The sequence below is a fragment of the Pelodiscus sinensis genome, chromosome 5 (assembly GCF_049634645.1).
Source record: "Pelodiscus sinensis isolate JC-2024 chromosome 5, ASM4963464v1, whole genome shotgun sequence".
NCBI lineage: Eukaryota > Metazoa > Chordata > Testudines > Trionychidae > Pelodiscus > Pelodiscus sinensis.
Window position 1 is genome coordinate 27,698,337 of NC_134715.1, and position 18,346 is coordinate 27,716,682.

At 42.3% G+C, this 18,346-nt stretch overlaps 1 protein-coding gene across 3 annotated transcripts in view; it reads right to left on the reverse strand.

The window, feature by feature from the left end:
- Positions 1-1,522: 1,522 nt before the first annotated feature.
- Positions 1,523-18,346, reverse strand: part of DKK2 (dickkopf Wnt signaling pathway inhibitor 2) — a 76,239-nt gene continuing 59,415 nt past the window's right edge. For all 3 annotated transcript variants that reach the window (XM_025182724.2, XM_075929703.1, XM_006119304.4), the window contains 3 exons: positions 10,010-10,160; positions 8,476-8,625; positions 1,523-7,722 (listed from right to left, as the gene is read on the reverse strand). In XM_025182724.2, the coding sequence (XP_025038509.1) occupies positions 7,472-7,722; positions 8,476-8,625; positions 10,010-10,160 (552 nt within the window). In that variant the 3' untranslated portion in view covers positions 1,523-7,471. The remainder of the gene's footprint in view (positions 7,723-8,475; positions 8,626-10,009; positions 10,161-18,346) is intronic.

An 18,346-nucleotide genomic window follows, 5' to 3' on the forward strand; every position in this document is an offset into this window, starting at 1 on the left:
TTCATTCTTTAATCAGTTACTCCCTTCCTCCTCCTCCAGGTGCAACTTAAGTGGTTAAATTGCCCCCCCAGCCGCCTTTAGCCCCTGAAGGAATGGATGTGGGATACACACCCCATCACAGTGATTATGTGTTCTAGTTGAAAACAATTAACCACACAATGAAAATGGGGGTACTGTAACATAACTAGTGTATTGGACCACACAAAGCAACCTTTCCTCCCTGACAAGTGGCTAGCTATATGCCACATTTGAAAGGTTAAAATTCAGCCCATTTTTCATTTTTTGCCAACAAACTGACTGAGCACATTTTTAAAACTCACACCCTGAATTTTTTATTCCATCTTAAGTATAACTATACAAGTGAAAACTGCTCAAATAATGAAGAAAATAGGTGGTTTGCAACTTGATGGTTTGAGCTGAATTTGCTGCTGCTTAGAGGGGTGGTTATTTCTAAATATTTGACCAGTCGCTAGCATTCATGAATATGAAGTGTGTTATTTATGACTGTTTATATTTGTTATTCTTCTCTGAAAATGTCAGTTACTCGAAGAGCAGAACCAGGCTATTCACACTCCGTAATTTCTGGTTAGTTACCAGTTTGCAAGCCATCCACAGTCTAAAAATCACTACCTCTTAACTAGTCAGCAAATAAGAATGAAAAAAAACAAACAAACCCAAAACCAGTCTCAGAAAGGGTTTGAGTATGGATCACCAGAAAAGAGGGAGGCCTAAATTCATAACATTTTTGGTTTGTTAATCACTCTGGGTATGTCTACACTACCCTCCTATTTTGAAATAGGAGGGTAATGTAGGCATACCACAATTGCAAATGAAGCCCGGGATTTGAATTTCCCGGGCTTCATTTGCATAAGCAGGGCGCCGCCATTTTTAAATCCCCGCTTGTTCGAACCCCGTGCCGCGCGGCTACATGTGGCACGAACTAGGTAGTTCGAAGTAGGCTTCCTAGTTCGAACTACTGTTACTCCTCGTGGAATGAGGAGTAACGGTAGTTCGAACTAGGAAGCCTAGTTCGAACTACCTAGTTCGTGCCGCGTGTAGCCGCGCGGCACGGGGTTCGAACAAGCGGGGATTTAAAAATGGCGGCGCCCCACTTATGCAAATGAAGCCCGGGAAATTCAAATCCCGGGCTTCATTTGCAATTGTGGTATGCCTATATTACCCCGCTAGTTCGAACTAGCGGGGTAGTGTAGACATACCCTCTTTGAGCCTCTTTGATAAGAACTATGGGGAATGTGTTTACCAGGTGTATCTGAAAGCCCAGCACTGTTTTTAATCTGCCTATCATTTTGAAATGTATGTTATGTTAATGTGTGTGTGTGGGGGGGGGGGGGATGTTGTTAACATCAAGCTTCTAACTAGTCTTTTTCTTTTAAAGCTATCTTGGTGCATCTCAAAATGCACCAAATCATTCTTTAATTTCCACTTAAAGATTTATTCCTCCACTTTAGGAAATGCATCATGTACCAAATCATTTCTATACAGTCACAGAGCAAGCTTGTGCTGAGCAAAACAAAAAGTTTATTCATACCAGACATTTGTAAATAAGTAATTGACACTTGTGCAATAACAATAGCAGGTCCAAAAATAACATAGAACTGCCAGCATAAACAAGTTTGCAATGAGATCCACTCTATGTTACACATCCAGCAGAGTCAGTCACAGCAGTGGTACTCAAAGTAATAGCTTAGGGAAGAGATGGAGTTTTGCAGTACAGAAGCCACCTGTTTTCTTCTCTTCCTTCCTCTGCAGCTGTCTTTCAGCAAAAGGAAGAGGATTGGGAATCCTAGGTTGCCCACAGGGTATTGTCTATGCTAACTCTGCCCAAACTGAGTGGTTTTTTTAAGATCCCCAGAAATACGCAGACTGTGTCTAGACTGGCCAGTTTTTCCAGAAAATCGGCCGCTTTTCTGGAAAAACTTGCCAGCTGTCTACACTGGCCGCTTGAATTTCCACAAAAGCACTGACGATCTCACGTAAGATTGTCAGTATTTTTGCGGAAATACTATGCTGCTCCCGTTCGGGCAAAAGTCCTTTTGCATAAAACTTTTGCGTAAAAGGGCCAGTGTAGACAGCTCAGATTTGTTTTCTGCAAAAAAGCTCTTATCGCGAAAATAGCGATCGGGGTTTTTTTTGCAGAAAAGCGCGTCTAGATTGGCACAGACGCTTTTCTGCAAAAAGTGCTTTTGTGGAAAAGCGTCTGTGCCAATCTAGATGCTCTGTTCCGAAAATGCTTTTAACGGAAAACTTTTCCGTTAAAAGCATTTCCGGAAAATCATGCCAGTCTAGACATAGCCTGAGATTTGAAGGAGCAAGAAAGCAATGCCTAGTGCTTCTGGGGAAGAGTTGACTTGACATTTTTAACTATATTTTTCCTAGTTTGTGCCTCCCACCAAGGAAAATCCTAGTTTCCCTATCTGGGCTTTATTTCACTCGTACTCCATTCTTACTGTATTGCAAGCCCTTAAGCACTATTTGAACCCAGGGGAGTGGGTGGGCATTAGCCCGCCCACTTCTAAAAGCCCCTCCCCTTACGCAGGGCTGGGGAACCTATGGCCGGAGGGTCGGATGTGTGGCCCCCGGCTTTTCTGGATTCAGCTCTCGAGGCCTGGGGCTCCCCCACACCAGCATTCGGGAGCTGGCACATCAGTCCTGTGACCTCTCTCCCGCTCTGCACTTCACTCCAAGAAAATTCAACCAAAAACAAACGAGAGGTTTTTTGGGTTTTTTTTTTAAACAACATTTTCCTTGGTAAATTCCTGTTTTCTCTGCTTTCTCCCTTACAGGTTTTTCAGATTTTCAAGAAAAAAACCCTGGAAACCTGAAAAACAAAATTATGCCATTTTTGGAAGATTGATTAGCAGAGAAGGTAGAATAGAAAGAGGACGGTAATGGACACAAGAAAACAAAATGATCCATGTTGTAGGAGTCAGATGCCACATTTGGAGAGTCTGTGCTCTATGCTGCAATGTCGAACTTACAGGGATAAGCGAATAGAAAAAATTTAATTGTTTTCATTTAAAATGTTTAAAATCCATAAATACCATAGGATGCAATACAAAGCACTCCAGACAAAGGTGGGTAACACAATAATTTGCATACTATGTATGTAACATGATGTGATGAATGTTTCTATGCCATTGTATAGTAAAATGTATTAATTTTAGATAAGTGAATGCATATTACTGAAAAGAAATTGCATCTCAGAGGCTCTTTGGCGGCTATAGCTAGAACATCCCAGTTGCTTAGCAACAGTTTCTTCAACACTTGTTTCATGATGTTAGGCTTTTGAAATGTCACGGTGGAGCCAAATTCCGCCTTCTGTTTATTCCGGAAGCAACTCCATGATCCAATAACGTCAGGGTGCTTTTTTTTCCCCCAAATGTTCACAACCCAATTTCAAAACATTTATTTCTTATTCAAAATATTGACTGAACCGTTTCCATGCAAACACATTTCATCCTATCAGCTCTTTACACGCTGTTCAGTTCATTTATTTGCTATTTACTATTTGTAGTGTTTGAATGGTTTCCTGTGGCCAGTGTTTCTGCTCCCTGATTGGATGACTGATAGCTTGTTTTGAGCAAGTCAGATTCCCTTGTAGTAATGGGGAGCAACAGATGCTCACAGCTTTGAAAATCAGGCCTTGAATTTTTTTCGCAAAAAGAGGCTAACAAAAGACAAATCCCAAACAACTAGTAGCAAATAATTTTGGTTCTGTCCATACACCATTGCTCATAACATACTCCAAACATTCATATGACTGAAAAGCCAATCACACAAATGGTCGCAAATAACAAATAAAAGGGAACCAAATCAGCTGTTTAAAACTGGAACAAATGTTGACAGACACTCTCTTTGACAGACAGACAGGCTTGAGAAGCTGCTTTAACCCCTTATTATCAATTTGTCAATGGAAGTATTTCATTATGACTTGTTTATTGTTTTGTTATTCAATGTTTGCATTTGAAAGGGTGCCACATTTGTGAATATTTGCCTATATTTAATATCAATCTGTTATACAGTACAATCTCTGGCTATTTTTTATCTGTGTTCTCTTACCATGGTGTACCTGAGGAGCTGGTGGAGTATCTGAGCAGCTGTTCTATTTGATGGGTTTATTTTTTATTTAAAAGAATCATAGGGTTAGAAGAGACCTCAGGAGGTCACTGAGTCCAATCCCCTGCTAAAAGCAGGAAAAGCAGTTATTCTGGACAGACTACAAGGCAAATTCTCCTCTGTTGCATTTATATGGTTCCCATTTAAGTCAGTGTCCCTAGTTATCTGAGAGGAAACCTACTACAGGTTCCACCACATATCAGGGAACAGATACCATTAATTGGACAACAGAAACCTCTGCTTCTTGAATGAGCAGCTAAAATATTTTTGTTGTTGTTCTTTAGGTGTGTTTCATAAAGCACAAATGGCAAAACTCCTATTGACTTCAGTTCTAGCCTGTACAGTGTTGCCAACTAGGGATGTAAAATCATGTTTAATTGGTTAAATATAGCATTTAACTGGTTAACTGATTACAGGGGGAGGCAGGTGGGGAGGCTGGAGAAGCTCCCCTTTCCCCCCTGCAGGCAAGAGCCCCGGGGCCCGCCGTAGACAGGGGTTACTCTGTACGAGCTAGAGCAGCCATCTGCCCGTGGCGAGTAGGGAGCTGCTCCAGCCCTTCCCTTTAACATCCCTATTGCCAACTATTGTGATTTTATGGAAAGTTTTATAAATATTTAGTAGGTTTTTAAATCCCTGCAATTGTAGTCAAGAGACTATCTGAAAACCCTAGCTTTTCTTGGAAAATGAAAGTTTCTAGTCCTCTTAGTTCTGTAAAAAATCCTCAAGAAAATATTAAACAAATGCACCCTAAAATTCAGAAACCAGATAACTCCAAAGAACCCCAATTTTAAAATATGTCTAATGATTTTAAGCCAATCTATTTATTTTGGGGCTTGATTCATTATGTTTTGCCAATACTGAGTGCACCTGCCAATCCAGCCCCTCTGATGAAAACCTAATCAACAGGTGAGGAATGTAAGTAAATATTTTGAGGAAAAAGGACATTTAATATATTTAAACTTATTGTTCATTATTTTTGTAAATTACAAAGTCAGCAGGCAGAATATATATTCTGCTGTAAAGCTTTTTGTAAGAAATATCTCTATAAGAAAATAAATCTCATTAAACATTTCCTGTAAATAAATTATTCCAAATACTAGGTTTTGTGCTGAGAAGGGAGGGTTATGCAGAAAGTCAGTAGGTAAGATGCAAATCATGGGGAGAGGGCAATTTTGTAACCTCTTATTCTTAAAGTAGACACACTGAAATCATTGTGACTGCTCTTATCTGTATGCGCTGTTGCAGTGTAAGAAAGGGTTTCAGAAAGAAAGATATTTCATCTGTTCTGCTGAAATGATTCGCTTTCCAGGCCTGATTTCTGTTCTCAGTTGCACTGAAGTAACTGTTGAAACATTGGAGTTGAAATAATGTAGCACTTGTGACAGTGAGACCAGAATCAGATCATTACAATAAGGAATACGAGATCCTCTCTCTACAGGCCATTCCCTTTAGAACAATAAAAAACTGTCTTGGATATGAAAAATAGTATATTATAAATCATTCTTTTTAATCCAGTATATATATTGGAATTTAGATTCTTATCAGACATACAGAAGTGTAGTTCAGATCTGATTTACAGTAAGAGAGTTTGAGTCAGAAGATGTATATGAACTATTATTTATACAAAAGGCACTGGTGCAGAAATGCCAGGATGGGAAAAGGTGTCATACAGAGAGAAAAAACAGTAAAAAGTTGGTATTTACATTTAAACTACTCACTGCTCTACCCAAACTATTTGGAATTGATTAACCAAAGAGGAAAGCCATTGCCTTCTAAAATACAGAACAGATAATTCAGTAAGTCATATAATCAGATGGGTTTAAAAAAAAAAAGAAACTCCTGTCTCTTTACTTACGTTGACACAAATATCATTCTTTAAAATAAGTGAGCAAAGTAAGAGGAGGTGTAAAGACATTAGGAGAAAAGTCAGATGGTGAGGATCTTTGGTTTTTTCTAGATCACGAACAGGGTGGTACTGTAGTTATGTTAATAAATGTCTTTAGCGACTGTAGTCAATGTGAATGCAATGTTCACAACAATATCCAAGCTTCTTAGAATGCATTCAACCAGAACCTGTTCTCTTTTCAGTCTGAGCTGTTTTGTTACATCACATGATCACATGCAGCATGTCATAGATGACAGCATCACGTCAGTGTCTGTTCTGAGATGCTCGCAAAAATCAACTCTAATCTTTTTTGCTGACCATGCAAGATGAATCCAATCTATTTTAGCTTTTTCAAACCAAAGCAAAGCCAGTTTTACACTAACAGCCTATTGGTACTGTCATAATATGAAACTTTTAACTGATTAGCATGCAATCTAATTGTAGCAGATGCAGGCAGCATCTGTTGTAGTTAAAGTTGCAAAACAATTTATGTTATAACCTTCCATATTCAGATGTTCATAACTTTTCAAAAAATCACCGTATGGAACTATTCTTAATGCAAGCACATTCTGGCGAGAAAACTATATTTTGTAGGCCTACGAGCAACTGCATGGGCATCATTCTGCATGCATCATATACATATTTTGCTTTCTCTGCTCAGCTCCATTTTTGCTAGCAGTATACCTAGACAAATATAGCCTATTAATGATGGTAACTGAAAATGGACTGATTAAGGCATTTCAGTTTAAATATTTATATAATTATATATTTATATATATATATTAAACAAAAAACCACTGTTTAAATGCCTCTGTTGAGAAAAACTGCCACTGATGTCTTGCTATCTCTGTGGGGTGAGATTTTGCCACTTCCTCTGGGCCAGCAAAATCTCGCACTCTTGCCCTGCAGGAGTGCTTTCTTTTTTCAAGTGACAGAGCTGATTAAAATTGTGTGTGGACATTCACAGTAACTTTGAATCCCATCACTAACTGCTGCAATGTATCACAAATTTTTTAGTAGCCAATAACGTGTTAACAGAAAAAGTCTTCCTCTAAAGCACTGCTTTGTGTTGGAATATGCTGTATACAATTTGTTGAACAATCATTACCATGGTGGAAACCTATCCCACCCCAACACTGAACTCTTGAAAAGTTATGGGATCATGCAGCTTGGTAAATGTCAATAATTTCCATTGTGCTTTTTTAAAATAGCATTTTCCACAAACTGTCGAAATTATTTACACAAAGAAAATTGCACAATGGAAAAACTCCAGCTGCCACAGCATTCACCTCCAGTTCAAAACAAATGCAGTTTGGGGTGATTTCTATTCCTACCACAATCATTACTTTAACCATTCTGTGTTTATTTACAATCCTCATTTCCCGCCCTGCTGCAATGTATTAAATACACAAATTCACAGTCTGTTAGTAACATTTTTCCAATCCTCATTCAGATTTTCTGACATACATGAAGTCTTGATTTAGAAGAATAAGTGGCATCTTTCCATACTTTGCAAGACAGCCCTTTAGCACAGTCACATCGCTGGAAAATCTCCAAACCGTGAGAGCCTTTCTTGCGCTGTTTGGTACACACCTCTCCTTGATGCAACACAGGTTTGCAAATTTTGGTCCAGAAATGGCGAGCGCAGCAGTAGCCCTCAATGCAGTCAGATGACCGTAAGCAGGGGTCTCCTTCATGCCCTAAGGAAAGCAACCAAAATACTTCAGTGCCTGGGACAGAGTGAAAGTGCAGAACAGTCTAGCCCACTGTTGACTAAGAAACGGGGGATAGGATGCTAATCAGCCGGTATCTGAAGTACATAAACACCAACATGTGGTGGGGAGTAAGTTACAGAGGTGCACTGTCCACAAAATTATTTACACAAAGAAAGTTTCATAATGGAAAAACTCCAGCTGCCACAGCATTCAGTTCCAGTTCAAAACAAATGCAGTTTGGGATGATTTCTGTTTCTACCACAATCATTACTTTAACCAGTATGTGTTTATTTACAGTCCTCATTGCCCACCATGTTGCAATGCATTAAATACACAAATTGTATCAATACAATCTACTGTTAAGGCCTGATGTGGAGATATTCAACTAAGGAAGGGTCACAAAGGCATGTGCTATATATTACATGATCATTACAAGATAAGCAAGGTGCAGCCTGCACAAACTCCACAACTGAAAGATACATTGACATCGCATCTGACATGTCTTACACCCAAAGAACAAATGCTATTGTGAATACAGAGACTATGACAGACATATACAAGCAAATTAGTATAATATTGTTTGTGGTTTGTGAATTCCTGAGATACACAGTTGATGACAATTCCAGACCTCGCAACATTTCCTAGCAGATTACTGTAAGTCAGCCTGATCTGCACTGCTGTATCTTGTTTTGCTCCAGAGAGGTAAAGGAACCAACTATATTGCAAAAGCAAGCCTACCTTTTATGTGTGATAGCTTGGATTGTGGTCTCCCCAGATTCTGCCAGCCCATGTCCTTGCTAGTATAAACACCGTTTTTCTTGTTGCGTGGCCCTTCCAGAGCAGGGATATGAGGAGTAAGGATGCTTTCAGTTACTGGTATGCAAATACCTATGGGAATGAGATGTTAGAAATGGAAATACCTGTTAGAAAGATGAGATAGAGTTTGAGAGGCAATGTTGTCCAGTCAATAGGGCGCTAAACTAAAATTCGGAAGGCATGGGTTCTTTTCATGGCTTTGCTTGTGACCTTGAACAAATCACTTCTCCTGTGTGTTTTCCCTCATGCCGTAAATCTGTCTTGTTTATTTGGATTCAAGGTGTTGGGAGGAACGGACTGTCTCTTACAATGGGACTTGTAATCTCAGCTGCAGCATCAGCAATGTAAATGTTAACAAGAATAAATTACAATTTCCAAGGAGTCAATCATGTATGAATTTAATCTTTTACATTTACTGAAAAGGAATAACTGCCCATAGTTTGCTATTGAATTAGTGAATTGATCCATATTTTATGTAATCTGTCAGCCACTACTACTCAAAAATATAAAAGAATGCAGGAAGATTCAGAGGTCAAATCAATAGAAATATACTATAAAATTACAGAAAAGTCAATCGACAGGGGAATTTTAAAAAACATTAAACAGTCCCCTGCTATTGACATTGTATTAGTGTGAAACAAAACAGCACTGAATTAACACAAGAGTCGTGAACCTGACCAGTCATGGCATGATTATACAGAAAGGCTATGTCTACACTATGAGCTGGCAGAAAGTATGCTAATGAGGGACTCATTAGCATTAGTCATGACATAATTAGCATATTTTCAGCTGTTTCTTTTTGCACAAGGGGTTTTTGCACAAAAAGAAGCAGTGTGGACTTTTTTTATATGCAAAAACACTGTTTTGCACAAGATCCTTATGCCTGTCCCAGAAGGAATAAGGATCTTGCACAAAAATGGTTTTTTTGTGCAAAAAAACCCAAATATCCACACTGCTTCTTTTTGCGCAAAAAACCCTTTTGCAAAAAGAAATGGCAGAAAATATGCTAATGATGTCACGACTCATGCTAATGAGCCCCTCATTAGTATATTTTCTTCCGGAAAAAACTTGTAGTGTAGATGTAGTGTAAATAGCTATGCATTTAACTTCCCATTTCCACTTGGAAATACAGTTTAAGCAATCAAAATAACTGCATCCACAAATTAGGCATACAGTTTCGTACATAATTTTGAAAATCATGTCTTAAGTTTCATACAACCAGAGCAAAATCATAGTATCTCTTCTAATCACAAGGAAGAAAGAACATGATTTATTTATACAAGCCTTGTGTTGTAAGATTTTTTAATTGTTTCTTATTGGGTTTGAGGAAGGAATAGTTGTAACCCACACAGAAATACTACTACACAAGTCTTCTGCTTACATATGTTCTCAGTTTATGCCAGTATACCAGTCACTGTCATTTATAAAAGGAAAACAAGAAGAATTGCTTATGTACCATTGTTACAGCGATTCCCAGGGCAGCACATGCCATCTCTGTGGCAACGCTTCTTTTTCCTTCTGCAGATCATGCAAGCAGAAGTAGCTTGATGAGGACTGTGGCAGTATCTCCCAACTTCACATTCTTTATCATTAGTGCAAGGGTATGCCTGGTTAAGAAAAAGAAATGTTTTACATAAAGGATAATGCACAATAATTCTTAATTCATATACTTTGCATCATATTAAAGGGTACGTCTAGACTACATGCCTCTGTTGCCAGAGGCATGTAGATTAGGCTACAAGACATAGTAAAATGAAGCGGCGATTTAAATAATCGCCGCTTCCTTTAAATTTACATGGCTGCCGCGTTGAGCCGACAGCTGATCAGCTGTTTGTCGGCTCAGCGCGATAGTCTGGACACGCGGGTGTCGACATCAAAGGTATTTGTCGACCACCCAAGTATACCTCATCCCAGGAAGCTTACCTGGGTGGTCGACAAATACCTTTGATGTCGACACCCACGCGTCCAGACTATCACGCTGAGCCATGTAAATTTAAATGAAGCGGCAATTAGTTAAATTGCCGCTTCATTTTACTATGTCTGGTAGCCTAATCTACATGCCTCTGATGACAGAGGCATGTAGTCTAGATGTACCCCCAGAGAAACCAAAGCAAGAAAAACCTAAGTGTGAGAGAGATGTTCAGGGCAGAGGGGGACTGAATGTATCAGATCCAAGAAGGGGCCACAAGGATGTGGAATGAAAGTTTGCTTCTCTTTGGCAATTTACAGCTTGCATGTGGTCCTTCAGGGATTATGGCCAGCTTTCACAAATTAGAGCAGCCCGCAGACTGCTCTAGCTGATGTTGAAGCTGTAGCATCTTAAGAATCAGGGAGCCACAACCAGCTCCTTGAGAGCCTTAGTCCTTCTTAGATCAAGCCTACCTTGGTGCAAGAAATAATCTGGACTATGTTTCTAATGCATTCCATGTTACTGAAGCTGTAATTAATACATAAAACATCTTTGGTGGAGATCCACCTGGAAGTGAATAAAACTCCCAAAGTGTCTTCTGCACTGAGTCTTGTCTAAAATCTGTGATAAATACTTAGGTGGCATTTCAACAGGTTCCAAAGTCATGGTCAACAACATGGATGAAGAGACCTTTCCCATAAGTGCAAGATCTTTACACTGAATGCTCCCGCTTTGGTACAAATTCTTCTTTTCCATGCCCAGTTTCCACTGATACCTATGAGTAGAATTTTTGAAGGCAAACAGTATCTGTAATCATCTTCACACGGATATCCTATTTTTATCTCATTTCCAGCCTTCTCATATCCTGGTCTCTAATTTCTCCCTCCTGATTAAAAACATCCCCAGGGCCAGCTTTAGGAAGTGCAGGGTCCGATTTGCGGGGGCAGGGCCGCGCATACGCAGTGTGCCTGGGGTGGCACCGTGCATGTGCCGTGCGCCCAGGAGCAGGGCCCTCTTAGGCACGGGGCCCCCTTCTTAGGCACGGGGCCTGATTCGGGGGAATCATGGGAATCGGTCTAAAGCCGGCCCTGAACATCCCCCTATTCTGACTGCCACTAAAGAAGGAACACATGGAACCCTCCCATACTCATCAAAACTATAATTCCCTTCCACTAAGACCACCTCTTTGACACTTTTTTATGTGCAAATAACAGAATATGGCCCTTAGGAGAGAGAAAGAAAAAGAAGCTTCGTCCTTCCAGATCAGACATAATGCTTCCATGAACCCAACACATTCCAGGAATCCTACCAAGCCGCTGTAATTGTGCATCACTGCTGTATCTGATTAGTGTGTATTAAATTATCCTTTCCCTTACACAAGCAAATATATAGTGTCAGGTTATCTCACATTAATTAATTCAAGACTTACCACACATGCTTTAAAATTATAGTCAAGGTTTTATTAACTTTTCTAGTTAATTTTTTGGATTTGGGATATTAACACATCTCTCAGAACCAATTCGAGAGGAAAATTAGCTTCCCAGGAACTGTCAAAAACGTTGAAGAATTTTGGAAATCATTTTCCCCTCTGAGATTTTTTTTAACTGAAAAACTCAATCAAAATGATTAATGCAATTGTTTGTTTACCACAGGGGGCCTAGGTGGGTGTAGACATCTTCTGCACTGCTTCACTGCTATTTTTCACCAAACTAGCTAGATTACAGATAGCTCAATTAGGCCTACCTGCACTGCAAATCACACCTTTGATTTCAGTGCAGATATTCCAAAGCCTGTTTCCCAACCACAGGATTAGCCCCTTTGTACAGCATGCAATATTTAAAAAGGGCTCACGCAGTAATAAAAAATAAACACATGTCTATTTGAATTTACCAGTCTTCATTCAGTGGCATTTATACCTTCTCCTTTGTAGCTGCTTAAGAAGCTGACAATGCTGCTTCATGGAGAGTGGAGGGGAAAAAAGGTGCTTTGGCTGACTCTAGTGTGGTAAGTTAAATGAGAGGGGTGGCATTTAACCAGGAGCTTCCTCATCCTGCTCATTACCATATGAAGCATCTACAGCTGATTTATAAACCAACCTGGCTTGGGTTTCTAGTGCATTCCTAGGAATCTTAGGCTATGTCTACACTGCCTCTTTTGCCTGCAGAGAGTATTCTAATGAAGCGCTCATTAACAACTTCTCTTGCTTCATTTGCATATTCTTTTCCGATGCTTTTTTCACAAGAGGTTTTTGCACAAAAACAATCAGTGTAAATGGGTCCACTTTGTGCAAAAACCTCTTGTGCAAAAAGCATCGGAAGAGAGTATGCAAATGAAGTGCGAGAAATTACTAATGAGCACTTCATTTGCATTGCCTTTTCCGCAAAAAAGAGGGAGTGTAGATATAGCCTTAGAGAACACATACATCCTCAGCAGGCAGGCAGAAGTATGCAGCCTGCTGAAATAAGCATTTTCAGCTCTATCGGCAGGTGTGATTTGGGGAATGAAGCTTAGCCCCCTTCTTCTCTCCAAGCACTTGCTTTCAGAGGTACATGAGGCGCGCAATCTTTGGGCTTAGTGGAGATAATCCAATGCCTATTAAGTCATGGAAAACTCCGACTTGACCTCAGTGGACTATGGATCATGCCTGAGCACTGGAACTGTAACTGCCCATTGCCTTTCCACGGGGATTGCAGAGGAAGATAAAGGTTTCCTTTGTATCCACTTTCCTATTCTAGGACCACTGAAAATCTGTTCTTTGGTGTTTAGCCCCTTCAGTATTTGTAGTCAGTTACACTCCCTTTCATCGTTGCTTAATCATGCTATGATTCCCCCCTAAATCAGCCTCTCCACCATGCAGTGTTATGGTTTGGTCAGGCAAAACATAATAAAGTGTAATTTCTTATCTGATATCTCAGTCTCTTTGATGTAGGGATTTGGCTAGAAAACCCTAAAGAACTAACTGGTTTCCAGTAGGATACTTCCTGATTTCAGTGAAGCAGGAAATGCCTCTATGAGTGCAAAGGTATCAAAAGAGTATTTTTTTTTTATTAAAAAGTGAACCACAACCTTTTGCGTCTCACTTTTGTTGCTCTGTTCATTCATGGGGATTTTTTAAAATAAAACATAGTGAGGGTAATGAACAGAGCATCAGCCTCAGCTTTTGGTTCCTGGATTCTGTTGGTTTGCATCATTTCACAGCCTTATCCTTTTTTTGGTGTAGAGTTGTGCCTTCATTATAACAATCTGCCCGGAGATACTGGTTTTAAAAGAGCCAGCTGTTCAGCAGTGTCAAATGAGTGGGAATGATTAAAAGGCTAAGATGGAATTATTTCACTGAATTATGAAATGTACCATTATCCACAGTGGCTGATCCAGTTTATAAATAAAGCTTTAAATCATCAAATTATACAAATCACGGAAAATGCATCTTTTCACACAATGGCAAATTAGCAGAGCTACTCTACTGTTCTGTGCTGAGTTCATCTGCTGTAGAAGTCTGAGAGCCTTACTCAGATAATGCATTTGACTGAGCTTGATTATCACACTAACTTCTGTGGTCAGGTAACAGGGGGACAGGACAGCTCAAGGGTAGATTGTTTGTACCTGTCTATGCATGGGTATACATGGGGCAGGACCTTCCACCCCACACAAGGACTGTGTTTGAGGAACTGCAGGGACTGCTTTTTCCACACATCCCCATGGAGTGCAAATTAACCTAAAAGGGGCAGGACCATAATTCATTCTTCAAGTCTTCCTTCCCCAACCAGGCCAGCAGAGATGGCCTGCTGCACTCTTGAGACTCTGCAGTCAAGGAGTGTCAGTGTTGCTCACAATGGCTAAATAATCCATCCACGAAGCACAGCTCTGATTGTACAGGAAACTGATCAATGATATTTAGCATTCCCCGCAGCTTTATTTAGACATAATCATTTCAGGTTTTCAGCCCAAAATTAGTCTTGGTCAGGCCAATAAAACCACAGACTAATGTAGATCAGATCTATGACAGGGAACGGAAGCTCACGTTGCATTATTAAATCTAATAATAAAAGTTTTGTTTTTAAATGGTTTGCTGCTCTTCTCCTCTCCTCTCCTCCCCTGCCCACAGTTTCTGACTATTGTGACTCTTCATCATAGATATTGCTGATTCTGGTGGCAAGAAACTACATTTCCAAAGATGTTGTTAAAGTGCTGCTGGAGTAGAGGATTCTGCAACCAGATCATCTGAATTTTGCTTTCCAAGGGATGTCTTTGGAAAATGCATCTCTCAGTCTGTGCCCTGGTGTGATGGTGCGCTACCGGCGCTGGCCCTGTATGGGGAGTGGCGAACTGGAGCATGCATATGCGCGGCGTGCTCAGATGCCGCCAAACAGCTAGGGGGGAGGACATCACATGACATCACATCCTGGGCATGGTAAATTCACCAGCGGGAGTTCGGGGGAGGAGGGGAAGGCATGTATGGGAGATGTGGTGAGTGGGACGAGATTTAAGGAGACGGGGTTTGGAGTGGAGCCTTGGAATGGAGGCACCAGGAGGGAGAGGCAAGACGCCTAGCCCGAGTGCGGGTGCTTTCAAAGGGAGGTGAACAACTGTTGCAGGTGAACCTTAGGTAACAGGGAGAGGAAGCAGCCCAGGGCAGGGCAGTTGGAAAGCCCGCGGGCTGGTGTGTTTCGGCGGGAAGCCTCGCCAGCCAGATCGGAGCCAGATAGGTCTATGTCCTTAGAGCTCTGGCCTGAGGTCCGTGAGTGAGGGCGGTCCCAGACCCTCCTCTCCCCATCGCCACAGACGGCATTGTCAGTTGACTCCCCAAACGGATTAGGCTGATCCCAGGGGAAGACTAAGGACAACCATGAAAACCGTAAAGACACTTGCGTGGCTGAAAACACAGGACTGGGGGGGGGGGGGGGGAGGGAGGGAGAGGGGCAACTAGGGCCATAGGGTGGTGAGAACATGTTACAGGTAGTGGAGAATTTGGGCACGAGTCCCAGCCTCCTGGTTTGAGGGGCAGTGAGGGGGACCGAGATAGAGCCCAGGTGAGCCCAATTAAAAAAAAAAAGGGGGGGGAGAGAGAGAAGGAGAAGTGGGGGGGGGGGGGGTGATGAGTTTCCCCTATCACAGTTACCTGGTTTGTCAACCTTAGCACATCAAGCATGGAACTGGCCAAGCTGCTAGAGTGAATGGCTGAGGCCCAAAGGCAACACCAACAGCAACAGACACAACGCATACAGCAATTATCTGCACAACACCAGGAACAGCAGAGGCAACTAATGAGAGAGTTGGCAGAACAACACCAAGTACAACAGGACCAGTGGCTGCAACAATACGGTCCACCTCGCCAGGGAGGCCCTGGGACGCTTGTGAGTAATGAGGACGAAGTCGGGGGATCTCTTAATTGCCGGTCCGGTTAACCAAGATGGGCCCCACTGATGACCCAGAAGCATTTTTAACAACATTTGAAAGGGTGGCCACCGCGTCCTGGTAGCCCGAAGACCAATGGGCCACTCTCCTTGGTGGATGAGAGCTGTGTGGGGACCAGGGCAGCACAATTTCGCCGGGCCCCCGTTCGGAGAAGAAATAGAAAAAAGACGTCAAATGCGCAAATTGAAGGCTATTTTCATATTAAATGTAAATTGGGTAAATGTGATAGAAACTTAATTTAGTTGGATAATTTTTATTTTAATTATATTGTAAGTCATTCTTAAACAAAATTCTGCATTAATAATTAAAAAATTTCCTTTGTATTTAAGTTTATTATAGCTGTCTAGCTCTTTTGGCAGCACATTCTTCAATTATGTTATTAAAGTCTATTTCTTTACACAGGTCATTTTCAATCGATATAATCGAAAGACCTACAAAATGCTCCTGGCTCATAGTAGATCTTAAGTAATTCTTTATTAGTTTCAATTTTTCCACTGTACCTTTTAGACTAAGATAACATTCTTCAAGTTTTCTTTTTTTCTTTAATTTCTGGCTTCTCGACAAATATTTTCTACCTGTGTCTCTCGCTCTGCTAGTCATTTTATAATTTGGGGTTGTCGGCGAATTTACACTTACAAAATTATTTATCCGTAAAAAATGGAATGAGTGACATGGCTCACGCGCCACGGCCACAACCGACAGGTAGTAGAGCGTAAATTAGTTTCAATCCATTGCCCGTTGCATATTCACATTACTTCATTACACGTTTCACATATCAATATTAAATGTTCGTTATTAAAAAAACTAGCCAATAGCCCGTCATAAGATGGGATTTTTGGGTCTCTCCTCCATGTCTGTCTGTCTCTCTCTCTCTTCCTCCTCCTGTCTCCCCCCTCTCTCTCTCAGCTCTCTTCTGCCTCCTGCCTTTCTCTCCGTCTCTCTCTTTCTCTTCTCCCCCTCTTGCCTCTCACTCTCTCTTTCTCTTCTCCTGCCTCTCACTCGCGGAACCCAACTGGCTGTTTGCGCCACTTGCTCCTATGCGGCAGCCTGGCTGAGCAGCACAGAACTCTGCCAAGCGCCACAGCGGGAGGCAAAGGGGGGCAGGGCGGTGACGTACACTGCCAGGGGGTGGGACCTGGAGCTTCTGTCATGCCCTTCACCTCCCGCTGTGGCACTTGGCTGAGTTCTGTGCCACTCAGCCAGGCTGTCTCGTGGGAGCAAGCAGCACAAGCAGCTGTTTGAGCCCCGCACTGTACCCTCGTGCTGCATGGGGAGCGTGGAGCCCAAATGGCCGCTTGCACCGCTGCTTGCTTTTGCGCGGCAGCTCAGCGTGGGGCCTATTGAAGCGCAGGGCCGGGGCAACCGCCCCACTCTCCCTGCCCTTTATCTGCCGCTGCTAATCAGGCAGGCCCAGTTAGCCTACTGTAGTCTCAGTACGCAAGAGGCACTGCACTATTACAAAGTTAAAGAGGCAATTTTAGATCAAATGGGAATCACACTGGAGACCTACAGGCATTGATTTAGGCAGGAGCAGTACCCGCAGGGGGCTAGGCCGAGGGCTGTGGCTCAGAGATTGAGGGTAGCAGGATGGCGATGGCTAGACCTGGATCATTGAATGGGGGCCCAAGTAGCAGAGGCAGTAATTTTGGAACAATTCCTGAACATACTGCCCAGTGGGGGCCAGAGATGGGTATGAAGGCACCACCCCACCGCCCTAAATGAGGCAGTCGCGTTAATGGACCATTATGAAGCCGCCAAGTCCGCTGAAGTGGTGGGAAAGATGCAGAAGGGAGGACCACCCCCAAAGATGGGACCCCCAGGGCCGACCAAAAGAAAACCCTGAAGGGACCAGAGGGCGGGCCGGAGGACAGGACGAGAGGAGGTTAGCCCCTGGGTGGTCGACTCCCTTAAAAGAGACGGCAGGCGAGAAAGCCCTGCCAGTGAGCAAAGGAGGGTGAAGCCAAGGGACAGTGGGACTCACAAGGGGGGCCTGTTTCAGGTGTGGCCAGGAGGGACACTTTCAAAAAGACTGTCTGTACATGGACTGCACCTACGCCCATGCCCTAGCCAGTGAGAAGGCTAATAGCAGACAGGGAGCTGGGAAAATTATAAAGATAGTGAAGATCAAGAGGCAATAGATGGAAGCCCTAGTGGACTCAGGTTTCCATTATACGGGAAGAATTGGTAAAGGAAGATGGACTGCGGGGTCCCCCCATCCACATCCAGTGTGTGCACGGTGACACCCAGCCCTATCCCACAACATGGGTTCAGATTGAGGATGGCCCACATGAAAGCTGGTGCTACGTGGTAGTAGCCCCGAAGCTGCCGTATCCTGTCCTGCTGGAATGAGATTGGGAAGGGTTTGGAAGAGCAATGGGCAAGTGGAGGAAATGCTGTTGCCAGGAACGCGGAGAAGTGATGCTGGGACAAGAGGGAGAACCCCCTGAAGGATCAGGTAGCATCACAGAA